General features: G+C 39.7%; 1 protein-coding gene across 23 annotated transcripts in view; it reads left to right on the top strand.

The window, feature by feature from the left end:
* LOC306644014 (uncharacterized protein) overlaps positions 1-18,299 on the top strand; it is a 55,961-nt gene that overhangs the window by 15,481 nt on the left and 22,181 nt on the right. For 11 of the 23 annotated variants that reach the window (XM_079110488.1, XM_079110496.1, XM_079110491.1 and 8 more), the window contains exons 1-5: positions 5,810-5,982; positions 9,308-9,469; positions 13,639-13,741; positions 14,558-14,760; positions 16,301-16,352. In XM_079110488.1, the coding sequence (XP_078966614.1) occupies positions 5,820-5,982; positions 9,308-9,469; positions 13,639-13,741; positions 14,558-14,760; positions 16,301-16,352 (683 nt within the window). In that variant the 5' untranslated portion in view covers positions 5,810-5,819. The other 12 variants (XM_079110490.1, XM_079110489.1, XM_079110475.1 and 9 more) reach the window with 11 other exon arrangements.

Below are 18,299 nucleotides of genomic sequence, written 5' to 3'. Positions count from 1 at the left end.
TCCTGTATATCTCAATATAACAGTGGAGGAAAGATAGAAGACAGACCAGAGCCAGTACAGAGCCATCACAGATACAAGTGAATATGTTACTAGTGTGATATTTAGATACATATGTGTATTTGCCTAAGTATGTATATAGACACATATGCATATGTAGTAACATTCACACACACTTGTCTTTATACTACACCACTACTATACAAAATGGTGCAGATCTATGATTGTATGACAGTTTGTTCTCATTTTAATTTTTAAAGGAGGTAAAATGAGATTAACTTTTTTTTTGATCAAGCATCAAGTTCACACATTTGTAATTTCACAGGACACACAATATCTACAAAATATTTGTGTTTCATAGGGGTAGTTACTGAGGGAGCAATAGTAGTTTTGGCAGTTTCCTAAAATGGACAAAGGCTAAACCTAAACTCCTCTTAATTTTCAGGAACTTAATGACTATTCTAAATTTATAATTTAAAATCTTGATGCTGCCTCTCTTTTAGCAACAACATAAATGATAGGTTTTATATCTGAAATAAAAATAATTTACTATCATTAATTCTCCTCTTTTGACTACTAAGCATAATGCCCTGCCGAAAGCATTTATGGAAAAATGTTTGTTAAAAATATTTAGTCAGTTGTCTGTGTTAGAGGAAAAATGTCCAAGACTCTTGACCTACAGGTACCATCTTTGACATTTATTTAGTTTCTTCCCCTTGATTTCTTTTGTCTCAGAGTCACAAGCAGTGATTGAGGATGACTAAAGCAACTTGTTTGACCTCTGTTCTGGTACTTGCCAAATTATTTTGGGCCAAAAAAGTCCTGTGTATTTTATCAACATAGTAATCAAAATTCTCAGTTTGCTCATTTGATTGTGTTTCATCATTTTCCCCACATTGTGTCCTTTAAGTTGTTTTAAGATTTTATTGGCCAATCCCTCATTTTCCTGGAATTTGTACTTGGAAGTTCACCAGATAAACATCAAATCAATAATACTTAATTGAACTCTCAGTATAGATGCTGTGTTTATTTCACAATGCTTAACTAATCTCCCCCAGTAGAATAGTTCAGTGCTATTTTCATAATGTGAATAGTCTTATGAGCCCTAAAAATATTTTTTGTTGTAGTCAGTTATTAATTATGAGGCAAAGCTTCATTCTTTTTTCTCCCTTGGTGTGTAATCATACTACTTACTGTTTATCAGCGTGAATCTTGTGTATACATAAATTGGTTATGTATAACTCAATTGCATATAGTTTATGAATATTCTATCATTTTTCCACTATGTAAGATCTGTTTGAATTAATACTATTTTTTAGTTATGTGAATACCCATCTTATTCAAGCAGGCTGTCAAAAATGTCATCTTTATCTTTCATGAAGTGGCTTAAGCCCAGACTATTTCATTCTAGTTATAACGTGATTGCTAATGTCTTTAAATAATATACAAAGAATATATTTTGTATGTTTAAATAGAATACCCCCTGCGTGATACAAAGCATATTATTTTGTCCAGAGCAAAAACAAAACACAAACCCAAAAAGAACAACCAGGCACGCATACAGTTCACACTTATTTATTTTCCCATTACTATAAAAATTTGATTTGTCATAATGGTAGTTAATTAGTTGAACACTGAATCCAGTCAGTTTCCCAAGGAAAAAGGACAGGATTAAAAAAGGACTTTGGTAAGATTGGAATGGAGTACTGAAATACATTAATTAGTTTGAGGCATGTTTTAATAAAAGCAGTGCTTTATTAAATGTAATTTTATTAAATATTCATTAATTCATTATTAAATGTTATTAAATAATATGGAGTAGATAATGTGTGTTCACACATTGAACAATGTGTTATTGACAAATTTAATTTTTACTTCTTCTAAAAAACCATAATCTTTGCATTCAGTTCATTGTACTTCAGTGTGAATATCGTGTAGTATATGTCTGTGAATCCTTCAGTGTAGAAATATGAGAGATTATAAATCTGCCAGAAACCAAATATAGAAAACTTTTATGCTAAAACATACAAATTCCTATATAATCACCTTGTAAACATTAGAAAAAATGAAAGGCTTAATCTAAGCTGATAAATAACCTACATAAACATTTTTTTTTTAATGGGTGCACATAGGGATAGCCAACACAGTTAATAATGTTAAACAATCTTAGGGTAAAATCATTGGTTTCTTTTAATTTTGAAATGAGGATTATGAAAACAGTCATACTTTAGAAGCAACTAGGTTCACATTTTCATTGGATACAAAGCAATTAAATATTAACACTTCACACAAATCTTAAACTAAAGCTTTTCTTTGTTATAAAAGCAAATGCAAATACATAAAATGGTCTTAAAGCAACTTGAGTACAGTTGTTCCTTTATATCTGTGGTTTCCACATCTGTGGATTCAGTCAACCACAGATCACTCATAATGTATGTAGTTGGACCTCTTCCTGGCTGCAGCTCTACTAAACATGTACAGGCTGATTTGTCATTCTGTACACAATACAGTATAAAAACCATTTAGATACTATTTACATTGTATTAGGTATCATGTAGAGTCTGTGATGACTGATAGTACCAGGAAGTGTGTGTGTACATGATATACAGATACTATACCATGTTACTTAAGGGATTTGAGCATCAGTGTACTTCAGTACCTGAGGAAAAGTCCAGAAATCATTCTCTACAGATCAAGAGACAACCATATATCAAATGAAGAAGTTATTAAATGATTGTTTTGAATAACTCCATATGCAGACAAATCTCATTTTTAATGTCGTTGATCAAGATGAGACTTATGTAACTTCCTTTTTGTAGCTATGTTCTGTGTAATGTCTTTCTTACAGATAATGGTTGAAAAATTAAGAGAGTGTAATAGAGATGTTTTGATTTCTACCTAGCAGGTCACTTGGTGTTGGCAGATTGTAACTAAAAGATGATGTGTAAACTAATATGATTTAAATTCTCTTTGTTCTTTCAAATGAGAAACAAAAGAATACAATTCCAAGTTTAATAACAAAATTTATAAAACAATTTGACTTCATGTTTGAAAAAAGATTATACAATGTCATAAAATATAATGCCTGTATATTTGTGTGTGTATATATACACTCACATATGTATGAAGGTAAATAGGTAGGTGGGTTGATTCATTGATTCATATAGGAAAGATACCACATTGCTACTTCTACTATAAGAGCCAATTTCCAACAATTTCCTATATTTTTCCTGCACTTCTTGGTCTTACCAAGTCTTTTTTTATGGTTCCAGCCCAAGTTATTCTGAGATTTAAAGTAACACAAACACAAATTTACCCATTTATTTGATAAGCATCTCATTGGGGCAACTGTCCTATGCTGGGCTGCATGAGGGTAGAAATAATCAAGCTTCACCAGAGTTTTTAAACTCAGAATCTATCTCTGTACTCTTGTGTGGATGAATTGAGGTTGACATGTATATCTGGTTTATGTGTGGTTGATTGTACCTTATTTGCAGGGATTTCATATCTAAGAACCAGAAAATTATGATATCTATTCACAATATGGAGAAAGAATCCTAGAATGCACAAAATCTCTTGGATTCTGCAATGTCTCAAGAGCTTCAACCTCTGATATATGTAAAAATGGACACAATTTATAGAAAAGTTTGAGCCACTGTGTGTGTGTGTGTGTTTGTGTGTGTGTGTGTGTATGCATGTGTGCACTCTGTGGGTCGCTGTCTTATCACGCAGCGGGGATCCTCATCCATCATTCTCAGCTCACTTCTAGTCAGTGCATCTTCTCCCATGAAGAAACTCATGAAAGCAGCAGCACTCTGCCATTATCCTAGGTGGACCAATTTCTTTTTCTTAGAAGGTTGTACCCCTGACCTGTGACCACTCCCTTAGGTGTCTTTCAGGACCACTTGGAACTCTTGCATCTAATCCATCTTGGTTTAATGTTTAATGATACACTTTATCACACCAGGCTGAGCAAAGAAGGACAGGAGGAAAAGAAGGAAGTGGAGGAAGTCCTGAAGAACTCATTGGATGAGGGCCGTGAGACATCCTCCAGTCGCTATGAATTGCCTGACATCCACCAACCTCCCTGCTCCAGTGTTGACCTCTTGCTGAGCATGAAGTCTCTTCTCTGGATGCAGATTGGGGGTAGTTCATTAAAAGAGAACTGTACTCCTCTCAGTCATATTTCTCAGGGGTGCAATGAAACTTCAGGATGGTGAATCCAGGAATAACCAAGAGTAGGGTGGTTGAGGAGACTACAGCAGCCTCACAGGCACCACTGATGCATGTGTGTAGCAGAGGTCTGCATGCTCTCTTTCCTCCAAGCTATAACAGCTGATCTCTCCATAATATCTGTGCTAATTTTTGATCCCGAACAGTAAGTCTACTTTGAGATTAGTGACTGTATAAATAGGTTAGTACTCCTGATTTCCTCACAGGAGATAGTGTTGTCATGGTCTCTCATTAGTGTTTTAGAATATTCCAGAAGGCCTGAACTGGAGCCTGACATATTCCACTCCCTTTAATAGAAATTACCCTGTTTTCTCACTAGCACAAAAGGTCTTTTCTCATGGAAGGTCTGTAGATACACACGTCATTTCATTCCCAGTATATAATCTCAAATCTACCAAGAAACAGCAGCTTCTGGTGTAAGGTATGAGTCTTGAAGAAAGTTTTCTAGAAACCAGTCTTCAGTCTTTTCTTGATCACATGAGTAATGAATAGTTTTAACTGATCATCTAAAATGTGAAGCTATTAATTGACCAAAAAAGGGATATCTGTCTAGTGACTAAGGAAAGGACACCTTTCCATTTCTCAGAAGATACAACCCAAGACTTCCATGAATGTCCTCCTCAGAGTTTCCTTTTATCACATAAGGAATGTGCTCATCCTGTGTTTAAATTGGCCCAGGTTTGGTAATGGGGCATAAAGTTAAGTTTTTCTTGGGACTGTTTCTGTCTGTATATATTTGCAGATACACAAGGCAATCTGAAGCAAAAGAACCAGTGGACTCCAGGTAAATAAGAAAATCATAGGTCGTTCATGTAATGGTGACATCTTGAGATCGCAGGTCTGGGGAAGAGCAGAAAGTGCTGAATGTACTTATTTCACCATTCTGATAACCAGAAAGGGGATCAATCTTTTTTTCCCCCAGTGATTCTTTTCTTGGTTTCTACCTTCCATTAGTTTTTACCTGTAGTAACTTAGAGAGAGTTCTTCCAACAGTGTTAAACCAAAGTCACGTTTCCTTTACTCACAGTGAACCACTGCACTCTCTTGTGTAAGGTAGTTAGGAGATGCACATCATTTTCTGTGAGCTTGGCCTGAGTTTGTTGACTGGGATTCCATAGCAAGAAATGTGACCAAACCAAACCAAAGTCATATTAAATCAAAATATCAAAGAACAAGGCCTGAATGCCCAGCATCTTTTGGAATGAATAATGTCTTGGGAACCCTTATTTACCAGAACCCTGCAAGGAAAGTGGAACAAAGGACACTGGGGTTGTCCCATCTGTTATGACTGTCACTGTGGCATGACATGCCTGAACCACGCAGGGAAAGATGAATCTCCTTCCTGATCAGTGGTGTTACCTAACCAGTGAACTGAGCACCTGCTGCCCTCTCTCACACTCCACCTTCCTCAGACTCCCTTGAAACTCACATTCTAAGCAAAGGGGATTGATTTGTTCCTCTTTGAAGGGATAGCCACTCTGCTTTGTGAAGCTCTTCCTTAAAGGTTTTAGTGAAGACCAGGTGAGGAGGTGTGAAGTCCAATTATTGAATGTTTAGCATTCTGCTCTCCTTACATACCAGTGCTCAGCATGGCACTGCAAGAAGAGGAGGACATAAATGGAAGTGCTGATGGACTCATGAGATGGGGTGTTTTCAGCTCATTCCAGCTGTCTTGGCTTGTCTCATTCCACTGGCTTCCCAAGAGTCCAGCCTCCTGGACGAGGAGCATGTGGTTTACTCTGGATGTGGCAAGTGAGTACATCCCTTAGAAGAAGACTTCTCAGGTAACATCAGCATTCTTTAATTTCAGCCCTCTGGGAGGGTAGGGAGATCTCCTCGCATCCAGGTACTGTGTCACTCATTGGTTTGAGTAAAACACTAGGACCAGGTTTGAAGCACAGTCATTGGGTGGGTCAGGTAGCTTGCACTCTTCCTACTTACAGCCACACCTGTCCCACCTGGGCACTCACTGGCAAATGCAAGGTATGGAGCAATGCAGGCAGGGGTGAGGAGAGTGAATGTATCCAAGGAAACTCAGACAGTTCTTCAACATGCAGATGCCTCATCATCAGTCCAAATGATTGTTTTGCAGTGAATTATCTGACTTTTCCTCTACTTGTCCTGTTAAATGTAAATTCTCAACAATGTTCTTTGAACACTCATGGCTATCCAAGAAGGATGGCAAAATCACATCTATTTTTGGAAATGGTACCATGTTTTCTTGGCTCCAAGCAAGAGGCATATGTTTCTTGTATGGGTCACTTTATAGCAAAAACCAAAGAAACTCAAAAATAAAAATATCACATGCAGTCCTACCATTAAGAGTCAGAAGAACTGGGCTTCTATCAATGACTCAGGAGCATGTCTTCACTGGGCCACAGCTTATAAAATGTAATGAGAAAAGAAAATGTTGCAGTTTATAAGAAATGAGCCAGAATCACAATTGGAAGGTGTTTGAGAGAGAGAAATCCCATTTTCCCATTCTGAAAATGTCTGTATCCCACCATAGGAAATATTATTTTCTGATCCAAGTTCAGGTGTAAGGACTGCATCAATTAAGCCAGAAGATATCAGAAAAGAGATTCTGCCTTCTACTTAAGTCAGCATCTCAAAAACATTCCTCACACAGGAAGACCCTGATAGCTACCAGGGGCAGGACATTCAGAAGTAACTGGCTGAGGGCTGCAGGCTGGCAGAAAGCCTTGCCTTAGTCTCAGTGCAGGTTGGGTGGGCTTGATCACACTGAGGTGCTCTGAAGTCCCTGGTTCACGGGACAGTCCACCCCTCCACCAGTAACATTTCACCAAATGTTCTGGTTTCTCCATCACAGTCAAGGCCATGGCAGGATGAGTACAGTGTGGGTGGGAACAAAAGGACAGCTGCATTGTATCGAAGGTGATGGTATTCCAATTCTCTCTGTCCTCCTTGATGGTATGTGGCCTCTAGGGCAAGAGATAGCAATTACCAGTGCTCAGGGACAGGAGGCAGATTCTTAGAGGGCAGAGAGACTGCACTAGTAAAGTTTCCACAGCTCTTCCTGAGCTCTGGCTTTTATACCTGTAGGCACATGGTTCACTTCTGCCTTCTGGTGTTTTTGCTTTCTCTCCTGTAAAGTGAATCCAATAATGTGTTGCATTTAGCTGTGGCAATTGAATGAAGGGATTCCCATGGATTTATTTTAAGATTCCATAGTGGTGGTTCATGTTTGGGGTTGCTTCAGTTAAAAAAAAAAAGAATGTGGTGGTAGAAATGTTGGTTCATATTAGAACAGATTCCAAAGAGAAATTGCCCATAGTACACTGCAGAAGCCACTTGGAGATGAGCACCAAACTCTCAATATGGAAAGAAATGCACAACAGGGAATAGGTTCTGTTTGAGGACTGTGGAGAAATGCAGAACACTTAAGCCTGGGAATGAGCTTTGTATAAAGAATAGAGATGTAACTATAGGAATCCAGAAGAACCTGGACAAGCATTCAGTGACCATGAGACAAAAGTACATTTAGACTCTACCATTGAACTCAGAGCCTGCCATAATGATCTAGACACCTCATGAGTGCACATGAAGGATAAGCACATCAACACAGAGCATTTCTTTAAATTCAACATATGAGATCATTCAGTACAATCCTGTGTGTGCATCCTAAATTCATAAACACATAATTTATGCCAGCAGGGTCAGGTAGGCTGCTATATGGAAATGTGCAAAACAGAGCTACTTAATGACTTTGGACATTTCTCATTTGTTTTGCAGAATATGATGAGACAGATGAAGAAGAAGATGGAGAGTCACTAGATTCCGTGTAACAATGAATGATCAAGGCTAATAAGCAAAGGTCGTATAATGGGGTTTGAGTGTTCTAAAATACACATCGTGAGGTCAAAATTAGCTGTGAACGCCATAATCAAAGGTATAAATTGACTGTTTGGCATGATATTGTTCACATAACCAAAGATGACATAGTCCTCTTTCCAGGTAATTGATTTTCTTTATGATAGTTGTAGAGTGGAGCTATTCAAAGGGATCTAAGGAGTCTTGGGGACTTCTTGCCCTTAAAAAAAAAATCACTTGTTGCTTTCTATACCCTGAAGTGAGAATGATATGAATAACTTGTTTCTGGACTGTTATCCCAAGATCATGACCTGTTCTGCCATAACAGAAATACCACATACACAACAACAACAACATATCATATGATGTCAACTATTGATAGGAAGACCCTAGAAGGCACAAATTCTCTGCAACTTTCCAAATGCCGGAGGTTGTATTTGCTGGATAGGTGGGTAAAATTTAGCTTTGTTTATGCGCTTCACCGACCCCTATGGTTTTCACTCTGAACTCTTTCCTGTTCTGTTATCTCTGTAATTGCCACACTGAGGCAGAGCCAATGCAGTGTCCATCTATGATGAAAATCATCTTTTAAACAGATGGCAGTGTCTCTGAAATCCCACAGTTCCTAGGCTGTATTTCCTTTCTTCCAGCTCCCTCAACTCCGCTTCCTCTTTATTCTGGGAGGCGTGGTCTTCATCAATCTTTGCACATTTACACTTCTCTAAGGCCCATCTTTTAGAACAAGACTAAGTCATCCCTGAAGTCTTTTTTTCAGTCAACCTTTAACTTTTATACAAATGAAAAAGTTAAAACTGACCAGAGCCCTGATTACAAACCCTAAATTGCAATGTGAGTTTATAGGTGGGAAACACAAACTGCTCTGAGGACAGTTTGATCTTCAGCATCATATGCACAGTGATGTATCTGACTCTCATGGACTCATTGAAGGGGTCCTAACAAGAAGACTTTTGATGACATCGTAAAGGGACTTCATTCTAATAACAGTGGTCTGCAACCACTTTTTTGCATTCATTGAGTGGACCCTGCTTAGTGCCTCAGTGCTTGGGCTTCAACGGAAACTATGACTAGAGAGATAGATAGAACATAATCTTAGCTTTCCCAGAGCTGTCAATCTGGTGACCAGCAAATCCAAGAATTGATAATGTGCTAATTGGTGAACATAGCCAGTGCTGTGTCAAAAAATGTTTGTAGTCAAGTTGAGGCTCCTACTGGTTGCTTGTAACAGGTCTCTGCATAATAATGGGCGACTTCTCAGACTACTACCAACACCTGGTCTCTAGATTATCTCATAGAAATTCATATTCTCACTGTTTGGAGATGATTCTGATGACATCAGAAGCTACTGAGTGTGTTCTGGCCAGCTGGAGAAAGAAAAGAGGCAAGGTGCGTGAGACATATAAGTTCATGCTTGTGAAAATTGTCATGATGTTTTCTCTGGACCTCAGCATTCTCTATCCACATCAAAACAAACTGATGTTGTTCATATCCCTCCACACGTAACTCTTATTTTTTCTTAAAGTTCATTTCAAATGCAGGGAAAGAACTGAAGTAATTTTCAGGTTTGCAGTACAAAGGGAGGACAGTGTGGCTAAAATCCTGGTTTTCTTATGTTCAAGTGAATGGCAGTTGATAACTCTTGTGTTCTTAAGATCAACTAACACCCTTGCTTTGCTCCTCTGTTTACCTTATCATGTTTATAAACTGTAAAATCTCCACTTTTCTAGAGCACTTACATCTTAGGTGAGCTAAGCTCAATGAATACATTTGCTGAGCTTCTATGGGTAAAGCATTGTGCTTGTTTCATTGGGCCATGCTAGGAAGGGTATCCAGCCCTAACTGAAAGGGGCTTAAAATGTCTCCTCCAAATTCAGCCATGGTTCTCAATAGGTGAGAACATCAACAGCAGACACCAATAGACCAATCTGGTGAAGGGAAGATTGCAGTGAAGAGCAGAGTCAGCACTGGCCTCTATTTGCTGTGGATTTGGTACAAGAGGAATCTGGAAAATCTCTTCCAATGAGTGTCCCACAGTTGAGGGTTCACAAACACAGCATGGTTTCCCTTCATGTTTCCATTCTCAGATCATATTTAAATGGTAGCAAAATCAAGGGAAGCCACATAGAGATGGTCTGGAAAGCCTGAATATGTGTTTGTGTAGAAAGTGAAGTCAGAGGAATTCAATATATGAGTGGGGTTAATTGTTCTATAGTGAGAGAATATTCTCTGCACTCAGTAGCTTCTTGTGTCTTTTGGAGAAAATACATTCCTAAATGACCCAATTGGTGGCCCTATACCAAGTAGCAAAGACTTTCACTGACCCCAGAGTGGCCCCTCATGCATTAAACAAGCTGGAAAGATGGCTATGACTCTGGGGCCAAGAAAGAAAGAGAGAGAGAGAGAGAGAGAGAGAGAGAGAGAGAGAGAGAGAAAGAAAGAAAGAAAGGTTGGAGACATAGGAGGAGGAGGAGATTGTCCACTGGGCAGATAGTAGTGGAGAAAAGGACTTGAGGTTTCTGAAACAGGATGTGAGCTGGGTCAGAGTAGCGTTGTTTCTTAGAAAAGGAGTGCAGAACTTTGAACCAAGTGAACACTTAATATGTACTGTACGATCTGCAACGATTCTCTACCAAATTCATCCTGTCTTCACCTAAACCAATAGGAACTTTTCTAAGGGAAGTGAGGACTTCCTTTAGAGCCTTATACACCAACAGATGTTCCAGAGAGAGACAAGATGTCAAAATTTTAAAAGAAGATAATATTGATAACGTGCAGAAAATAATTTCAAACACTCATAGTTTACTTTTTTAGTGTTACAGAGTAATCTTTGTTCTGTATTTTTTATGGCTTTAGAAATAATGCGTGGAAATTCAGGGAAGAACATCTTAACTGTTTTCCTGTTGCCAGTTTGCATTTTTCACTTGAGAAAAAGCTTTAAGTTCCACTTTAATATTAAAGAAATAATGAGACTACTGGGTAGCCCTGTAGATAATACATCTTTTTAGGAAACCATTTGTGCTTTGAAGATTCTGAACATACACACTTAGAAGAAATGTGAAATATGGTGAGTTTGGGGAGGGATTGCAAATAGAAGTTGGTAATATTGGCATGAGGGTACACAACTACTGAGACTGGCAGATGAGTGGTGGTCCACACCTGTGGTGACCTTCTCCCTTCTCAAGAGACCAGTGAATCAGTCTGGCCACTGGAAGGGAGGGGCTCCTCACATTCCATGACACGTCCCACCTTCTAATTCTGTTAGCCTGTTACCTGGCGCACTCAGCCCTACCTCCTCAGTGCTGTCTGAGTTGTAGCTACAGACAGAGCCTTGTTTGGAGGGTGAAGGACTTTCAAGTGTTGTGGGTTGTTGATTAATCTGTTCTCAACAGTAAGTTAATCATGACTGCTACTGTCGTCCCTTAGTCCTGGTGAATACTACTTGGTTTCATTTGTTTTTAACCTATAACACGCCTGGATTTCTTCTTTGCAGGCCCTGGCTGTGAAGGTACTGCTAAAAACATCATGGCAGTACCTGTCAGTTCTTCTCCTAATGTAGGGGAAGAAATGGATCTTGAAGAAGTCGTCCTGGAATTGCATTCTCAGTTACAACAGAGCAAGCAGGCTTTCCAGGACCTCAAGGAAAAATTTCTCATTTGTACATCTACGATGTACTCCCTGGCAAAGCAGCTCCAGACGTATCGTACGTTGTAGATGAGTTTAGATAAGTTTGCAGTCACTAAAGTGAGGTGTGATGATTTGTTTCCCCTCTGAGAATAAGATTTATCTCCAAAATTTATTCTCCTTTTTTTCCTCAAAATATATCCCATTGTTAGCACATTTCTGCAAGAATAGGTATTGGTATTTTTGCCTTCCTTTTGCTGACAATGGAATAATGAGGCACAAAGGCTACAGCAATTTCTAGTTTACAGTGAAGTGTTGGGTGGGAATTGGGTTAATTCCCAGCAACTAGAGGCATGGAAATACCTTTTCATCCTCAAGAGTAGCTCACACCTTTTTTATTAGGATCCTCTCTCTACCATATCAGATCCTACAGACATATAACAACCATGTTGTTCTAAAGCTCCCGGACTAATGATCCTCCCTTCAGTTCAAGCTTCTGTTGAGTACTAATTGGACAGCACTTTCTGGTAATGCTGGGAACCAGTGTGATAGAGCCCAGACCTTCTTTAAGGGAGTTGAATATGGTCTACTGCTAACAGAAACCATGGTATCTAGGAGTGATACCACAGACCAGGAACTCTTTGGGTGAGGGGAAATCCCTGGTTCCAGGGATCCAGGCTCTTGTTGGAACTGCAGGAGAGACTTCTCCGTGCACTGCAGTGGAAGGTGTTTCTGGAACATCAGAGAATCCATAGCACACACTAGATCAAAGTGAGAATAAGGGTAGGTGGGGGAAACCACCAGCCCCAGGGAAATCCAGTCGGTGCTGCAGGGCAGGCCCTCCCCTCCCATAGTTAGCCTGGAAATGGAGCCCATTGCCCTTTTCCATAAGGTGGGCTGTTGGGACTAAAGGAATCATGGAAACAGGGACCTGTGTTAATCACTATTCTTAGAAAAAACCTTGCTGCCACTGAGCTCAAATTTTCTTCCTTCACCAGATTTGTTTTCAAAAATTAGTGGTACAATTTTTAATGTGGAAGGAATACCAAAGAAGTAAGTATAGAAGCCTGCTAAGCAATTCAAGAAATGAGGTTTGGAATAAGGCTGACCACATTTTATTAATGTCTTTTCTCAGAATCATATAATTGTAGGAAAAAATTGATGTTGAAAAATTGAATATCCCTCAAGAACCTGTTGGGTTAACTGTGTGTTGCATGCGGGCACCAGCCAGTCTCCTGGGCTCTAATCAAGGAAGGGTTTTATATTTTTTGCCCCCCAGTTTTCTACTCTGCTCTTGTGTTATACAATTCTACATCTATGGTTTGTAATGTACGAATGTCTTAATCCTCTTCAAGATCTTACATCAGTGTCTGGGAGCGAGGAAACACCCATAGTTCCTTGTTCTGTTACCTCTCATTTAAGACAAACTTACTAGTGTTGGACATATTTCTTTCAGACGCTTATAGTCTTAAGCCTTACACTTTACCCGAAAGCATCCAGGTACAATTTTTTATCTTGGAGATACTTGCTTTTTCTTGAAATTGTGAGCCCAGGGAACCTTCAGCCCTATAGTCCTTTGGGGTCTCCCTGAGTGTACAAGGAATCAATGCCTCATTACTAGCTCAGTATTTAACTTAAGGGACTTTAGTTTTGGTAATGACAGTTGTCCAGGATTCAGAGTCAGATGTGACCCTGCCTGCCAAATACGTTGAATCACTCTGATGACAGTTCCTATGTCCTTGAGCTTCTTTTCTCATCTTTAAAGTGAGGATCATCAAATACCATGTATTTGGGGAGATTTCAAGAGGTGGAGGTCCTGCATAGAGGCTGGGACTGAAGTTCCTGTTGCCCCTGGGGTGGGCCTGCCTCCTCTGAAGGCAGTACCCAGAGTAGCATGTCTAGCTGTCTGCTGAGGAAGGCACATCTGTCTCTTCTCAGAATGCCACAAGGACAACGACCTAATTGCTTCCGTGATGGGGGAGAAGATGCAGTTCCATGACGGGGCACTGGCCGAGAGACTGATTGTAGAAGAGCAGCTAAGGTGAGGGGGCTCTGCACAGTGCAGGCAGGAGGGAAGGTATGTGAGTCTGAATTAGGGCAGCTCAGCTGGGGGGAGTAAGAGCTCATTTCAGCAAGAAGAGCACAGAGTCCCATGGCAGGCACATGCCGCACAGACATTTATAAAACAACTAGGCAAGAAATAATACGGTACAATATGGTCTAAAATTGTTATGAAAAGCTTCATTTCCATTATTTCAAAATGCATCAAGATAATATACTCACCAAATCTAAAATTAGGTGAGTTAAATTGAGCAACCTAGTTGTGTGACCTTATGGTAGCCACAAGGTTGTGTAAAGGCTATCTCATTTAGTCTTAGTCCACTTCACCTCCTGACAGGGTAAGGCTCAGTAACCTTTCACTCAGCAGAGATTTCATTCCTTGAATGTGTTGATCTCTTCTACTTTCATTGTTCCCGTTAACCCAGCTGTGTTAACCCCAGGATCAGGACACATTTATGTGTGTGGCTTATCTCCCATCTAGGCACAATGCACTATGTCTCTTTCCATGAAGGAATGTCCTTGGCCACATGAGTACTAAGGGGCATTTTTATGAAGGAGATTCAGGAAGATGTGCCTTTGATGAGAGAATAGTAGATGAGGGCATGTTGCACAGTCTCAGAGCACTTTCTGATGACAGGAGTGTTCTTTGTGTACCACCACCCCACAACTTTGCTACAGTCAAGGAGAATTCTGCAAAGAGGACAACTTGGAGATGTTCTCACAGAAATCTGTGTCAGAGTCCATATAATGTATTGCTCAACTCTGTAAGCTCAAATTTTTCTCTATTCTACCTCAGGGAATCCAATATCATCGACCATCAAACCCAGGAGCTGTCTGAGCTGAGGAACAGAGTACGTCATGGGAAAAATGTTTCATTACTTATCAGAGAGCATCTGTGGGAACTCCTCACTCTGCACAGTTCTGACAGCCACAAATTGCATGAACTGCTGGTTTCCATGTATAACCTGGCTGATCGCCTCATCCTCAAACTCAGCCCAGGTAGGCTGGTCTCAGGCCCTGAATACACTGAGCTACATCATGGTTCCTGAATCACAGGAATCTCCACTCCGAAAGTGACCTTTTTTGAACAGCTTTGTTGTTTTCCATTTCATATTTAGGGCCTGGTAAAATTAGGGCTGCCTGTATGGGAACTTGGAAGGTAATTGCACCCTAAGACAGTTCTAGCAGTTCAGCTATGTCCTTGTGTCCTGATGGAATGTGACCTCTAGATGAGGCAGCATCCATTGCATATTAAAGTAGAGAAGAGGGAGATGACAGGAGGCCAGGAGTAAGGAGTTGCCCAACCTCCAGCATGACTGCTTCCCTTAGTAATTGTGGGCCAGGGATGATATTATTTCTCTTGAATTTCCATTTCTTTATGTCTAAATAAATTCAGGCAGTATTTTAGAGCTATCGTGTGGAAATGAAATATTGAAGAGCTCATTTAAAAAAGATACAGAACGTGAGACTTTGGAATTTCAGACCTTGACATAGTAGCATCTGATGATGGGAATGTTACTTTGTACTTCCAACTCCTTTCCTAGAGAGAATTCCTCCTGGGAACCCAGCGTGGGCTCGATTGCTATGATTGTCATTACTGATAAGGCAGGATTGATAAATTTCTGATTAAAGGCCAATTGACTTCTTTCGATTTACTCTAGTTGTACATTCTGTGTATTTTGGAAAATGTATAATGTCACATACCTTCAAGGTGCAGTGCCCGAGAGAATAGGTTCCCTGTGCTGCATCCCGCCTTCACAACGAACAATCCCATGGCACCCAAGGTCACCTAGGTTAGATTTTCTTCCTTGTCATCTATAGGAGATTTATAAAAATACTTGTATTTTGCACCTGTGTCTGTGAATCATAGTTATTTAATTTTTGCAAAAAGTGGAAGCTCTGTGTCCAGTTAATTTTTTTTTTAATTTTTTTTTTTTTGTATTGAACTCAAGGACACTTCTATCACTAAGTCACATTCCCAGTCCTATATTGTATTTTATTCAGAGACAGGGTCTCACTGAGTTTCCTGTTACCCCGATGAATTTCTGAGGCTGGCTTTGAACTCACGATCCTCCTGTCTCAACCTCCCCATCCACTGGGATTAGAAGTGTGCACCACTGCACCCGGCATTGAGTCTATAGTTCTTGAAGATTCAATTCTCTGCTATTATTTGAGCCCTGTGGATGAGGTGTGGATGCAGAAGCATCACACACTCCTGCGATTCAATCTCAGGTTTTAGTCTGCTTACGCATTGGTCTGTGATTTTGCCAAGTGCTTCCCTGTGTTCCTACACCTCTCCACTCCAGTTAGTCCTCTGAACATCACCATGAATTGCAGTGGGACCTGAGAAATATGGTTGGTATGAGTCAGTTCACCTTTGAATGGAGTCCTCATGAGCTGCCTCCAGAGAAAAGTTTAGGCTCACCCAGCAGGTCCTCCATTGATATTTATGTATCCATGATCAGGACCCCAATGTGTTTGTAGTGACTTATGTGGAACTACTCAATGACTAACTGGACATTTGTGAATTTGATTTCAGAGAATGGTGCAGAAGAGGAGAGTGGAAAAGAAGATGAATCACTGGCTCCCAGGTAAAATGAATTTTAAGAGCTTGGATGAGGATGGGTAAAATATGAGCAGGGTCCCAGATGAGCAAACCAAGAGGTCCAAAGTGTCCACACAGTTGACATGCAAAGGCAAACAAAAACTGCTGGAATGACTACATTCCTCAGCCAAGGAAGAAGCCTGTCTTTTAACAAGGTGTCCATTTTCTTTATGGTGCTGCTCTGTAAGTAGAGGTAATCTGCCTAATTAAAGTTTTTTTCAACTGTCAGCATCAACATCTCCTTTCTTGTATAGATTAGGATGAGATGTATGCTAGTTTCCTTATGGTTTATGGGTTTGTAGGCAGGGAAGTTATAGCCTTCAAATTTAAATATGTATATATCTATAGTTTTTTACCCCCCTCTGTATATACTATGGGTCATGGTTTTATCACACAGGGAGAGTAGAGTCTCCATCCTCCTCAGTTCATTTCTCCCAGTACATGAGCCTCTCCTCCTGTCTCCTGCCATGAAGACACCTGCACTCTGACCACATGCTAGGAGGATCATTTTCTTTCTCTTTGAAAGGAGTATCCTGGCCTTTTGTGACCACTCCCTTAGGCCTCGACTCAGGCCACATGGGACTCTTTTTTTTATTTTTTAAATTTATTTTATTATAAACAAATGGGATACATGTCATTTCTGTTTTTACATGGAGTAACAGCATACCATTTGTGTAATCATACATTTACATAGGGTAATGTTGTTTGAATCATTCTGTTATTTTTCCTTCCCCCACTCCTCCCACCCCTCTTTTCCTACTATACAGTCCCTCCTTCCTTGATTCTTTCACCCCTCCCACCCCCCATTATGTGTCATCATCTGATTATCAATGAGATCATTCGTCCTTTGGATTTTTCAGATTGGCTTATCTCACTTAGCATGATGTTCTCCAGTTTCATCCATTTACCTGCAAATGCCATAATTTTATTATTCTTTATAGCTGAGTAATAATCCATTATATATATATATATATATATATATATATATATATACACACACACACAAACACACCACAGTTTCTTTATCCATTCATCAATTGCAAGACATCTAGGTTGGTTCCACAGTCTGGCTATTGTGAATTGAGCAGCTATGAACATTGATGTGGCTGTATCTCTGTAGTATGCTGATTTTAAGTCCTCTGGATATAGGCCGAAGAGTGGGATAGCTGGGTCAAATGGTGATTCCATTCCAAGTTTTCTCAGGAATCTCCACACTGCTTTCCAGAGTGGCTGCACTAATTTGCAACCCCACCAGCAATGTATGAGTGTACCTTTCTCCCCACATCCTCTCCAACACCTGTTGTTGCTTGTATTCTTGATAATTGCCATTCTAATTGGGGTGAGATGGAATCTTAGTGTAGTTTTGATTTACATTTCTCCATATTACTAAAGATGGTGAACATTTTTTCATATGTTTGTTGATTGCTTGTAGATCTTCTTCTGTAAAGTGTCTGTTCCTATCCTTAGCCCATTTGTTGATTGGATTATTTGTATTTTTCATGTAGAGTTTTTTGAGTTCTTTATATATTGTGGAAATTAGTGATCCATCTGAAGTATGAGTGGAAAAGATATTCTCCCACTCTGTCGGTTCTCTCTTCGCATTGCTGATAGTTTCCTTTGCTGAGAGAAAGCTATTTGTTTGAATCTGTCCCAGTTATTGATTCTTGCTTTTATATCTTGTGATATGGGAGTCCTGTTAAGGAAGTCTGATTCAACAAGTTGAACATTTGGACCTACTTTTTCTTCTATAAGTTGCAGGGTCTCTGGTCTGATTTCAAGGTCCCTGATCCATTGTGAGTTGATTTTTGTGCAGGATGAGAGGTAGGGGTTTAGTTTCATTCTATTGCATATGGATTTCCAATTTTCCCAGCACCATTTGTTGAAGAGGCTCTCTTTTCTCCATTGCATATTTTTGGCCCTTTTGTCTAGTATG

This window comes from Sciurus vulgaris (assembly GCF_902686455.1).
Source record: "Sciurus vulgaris genome assembly, chromosome: 1".
NCBI lineage: Eukaryota > Metazoa > Chordata > Mammalia > Rodentia > Sciuridae > Sciurus > Sciurus vulgaris.
This window is presented reverse-complemented; position numbering and strand designations above follow the sequence as displayed.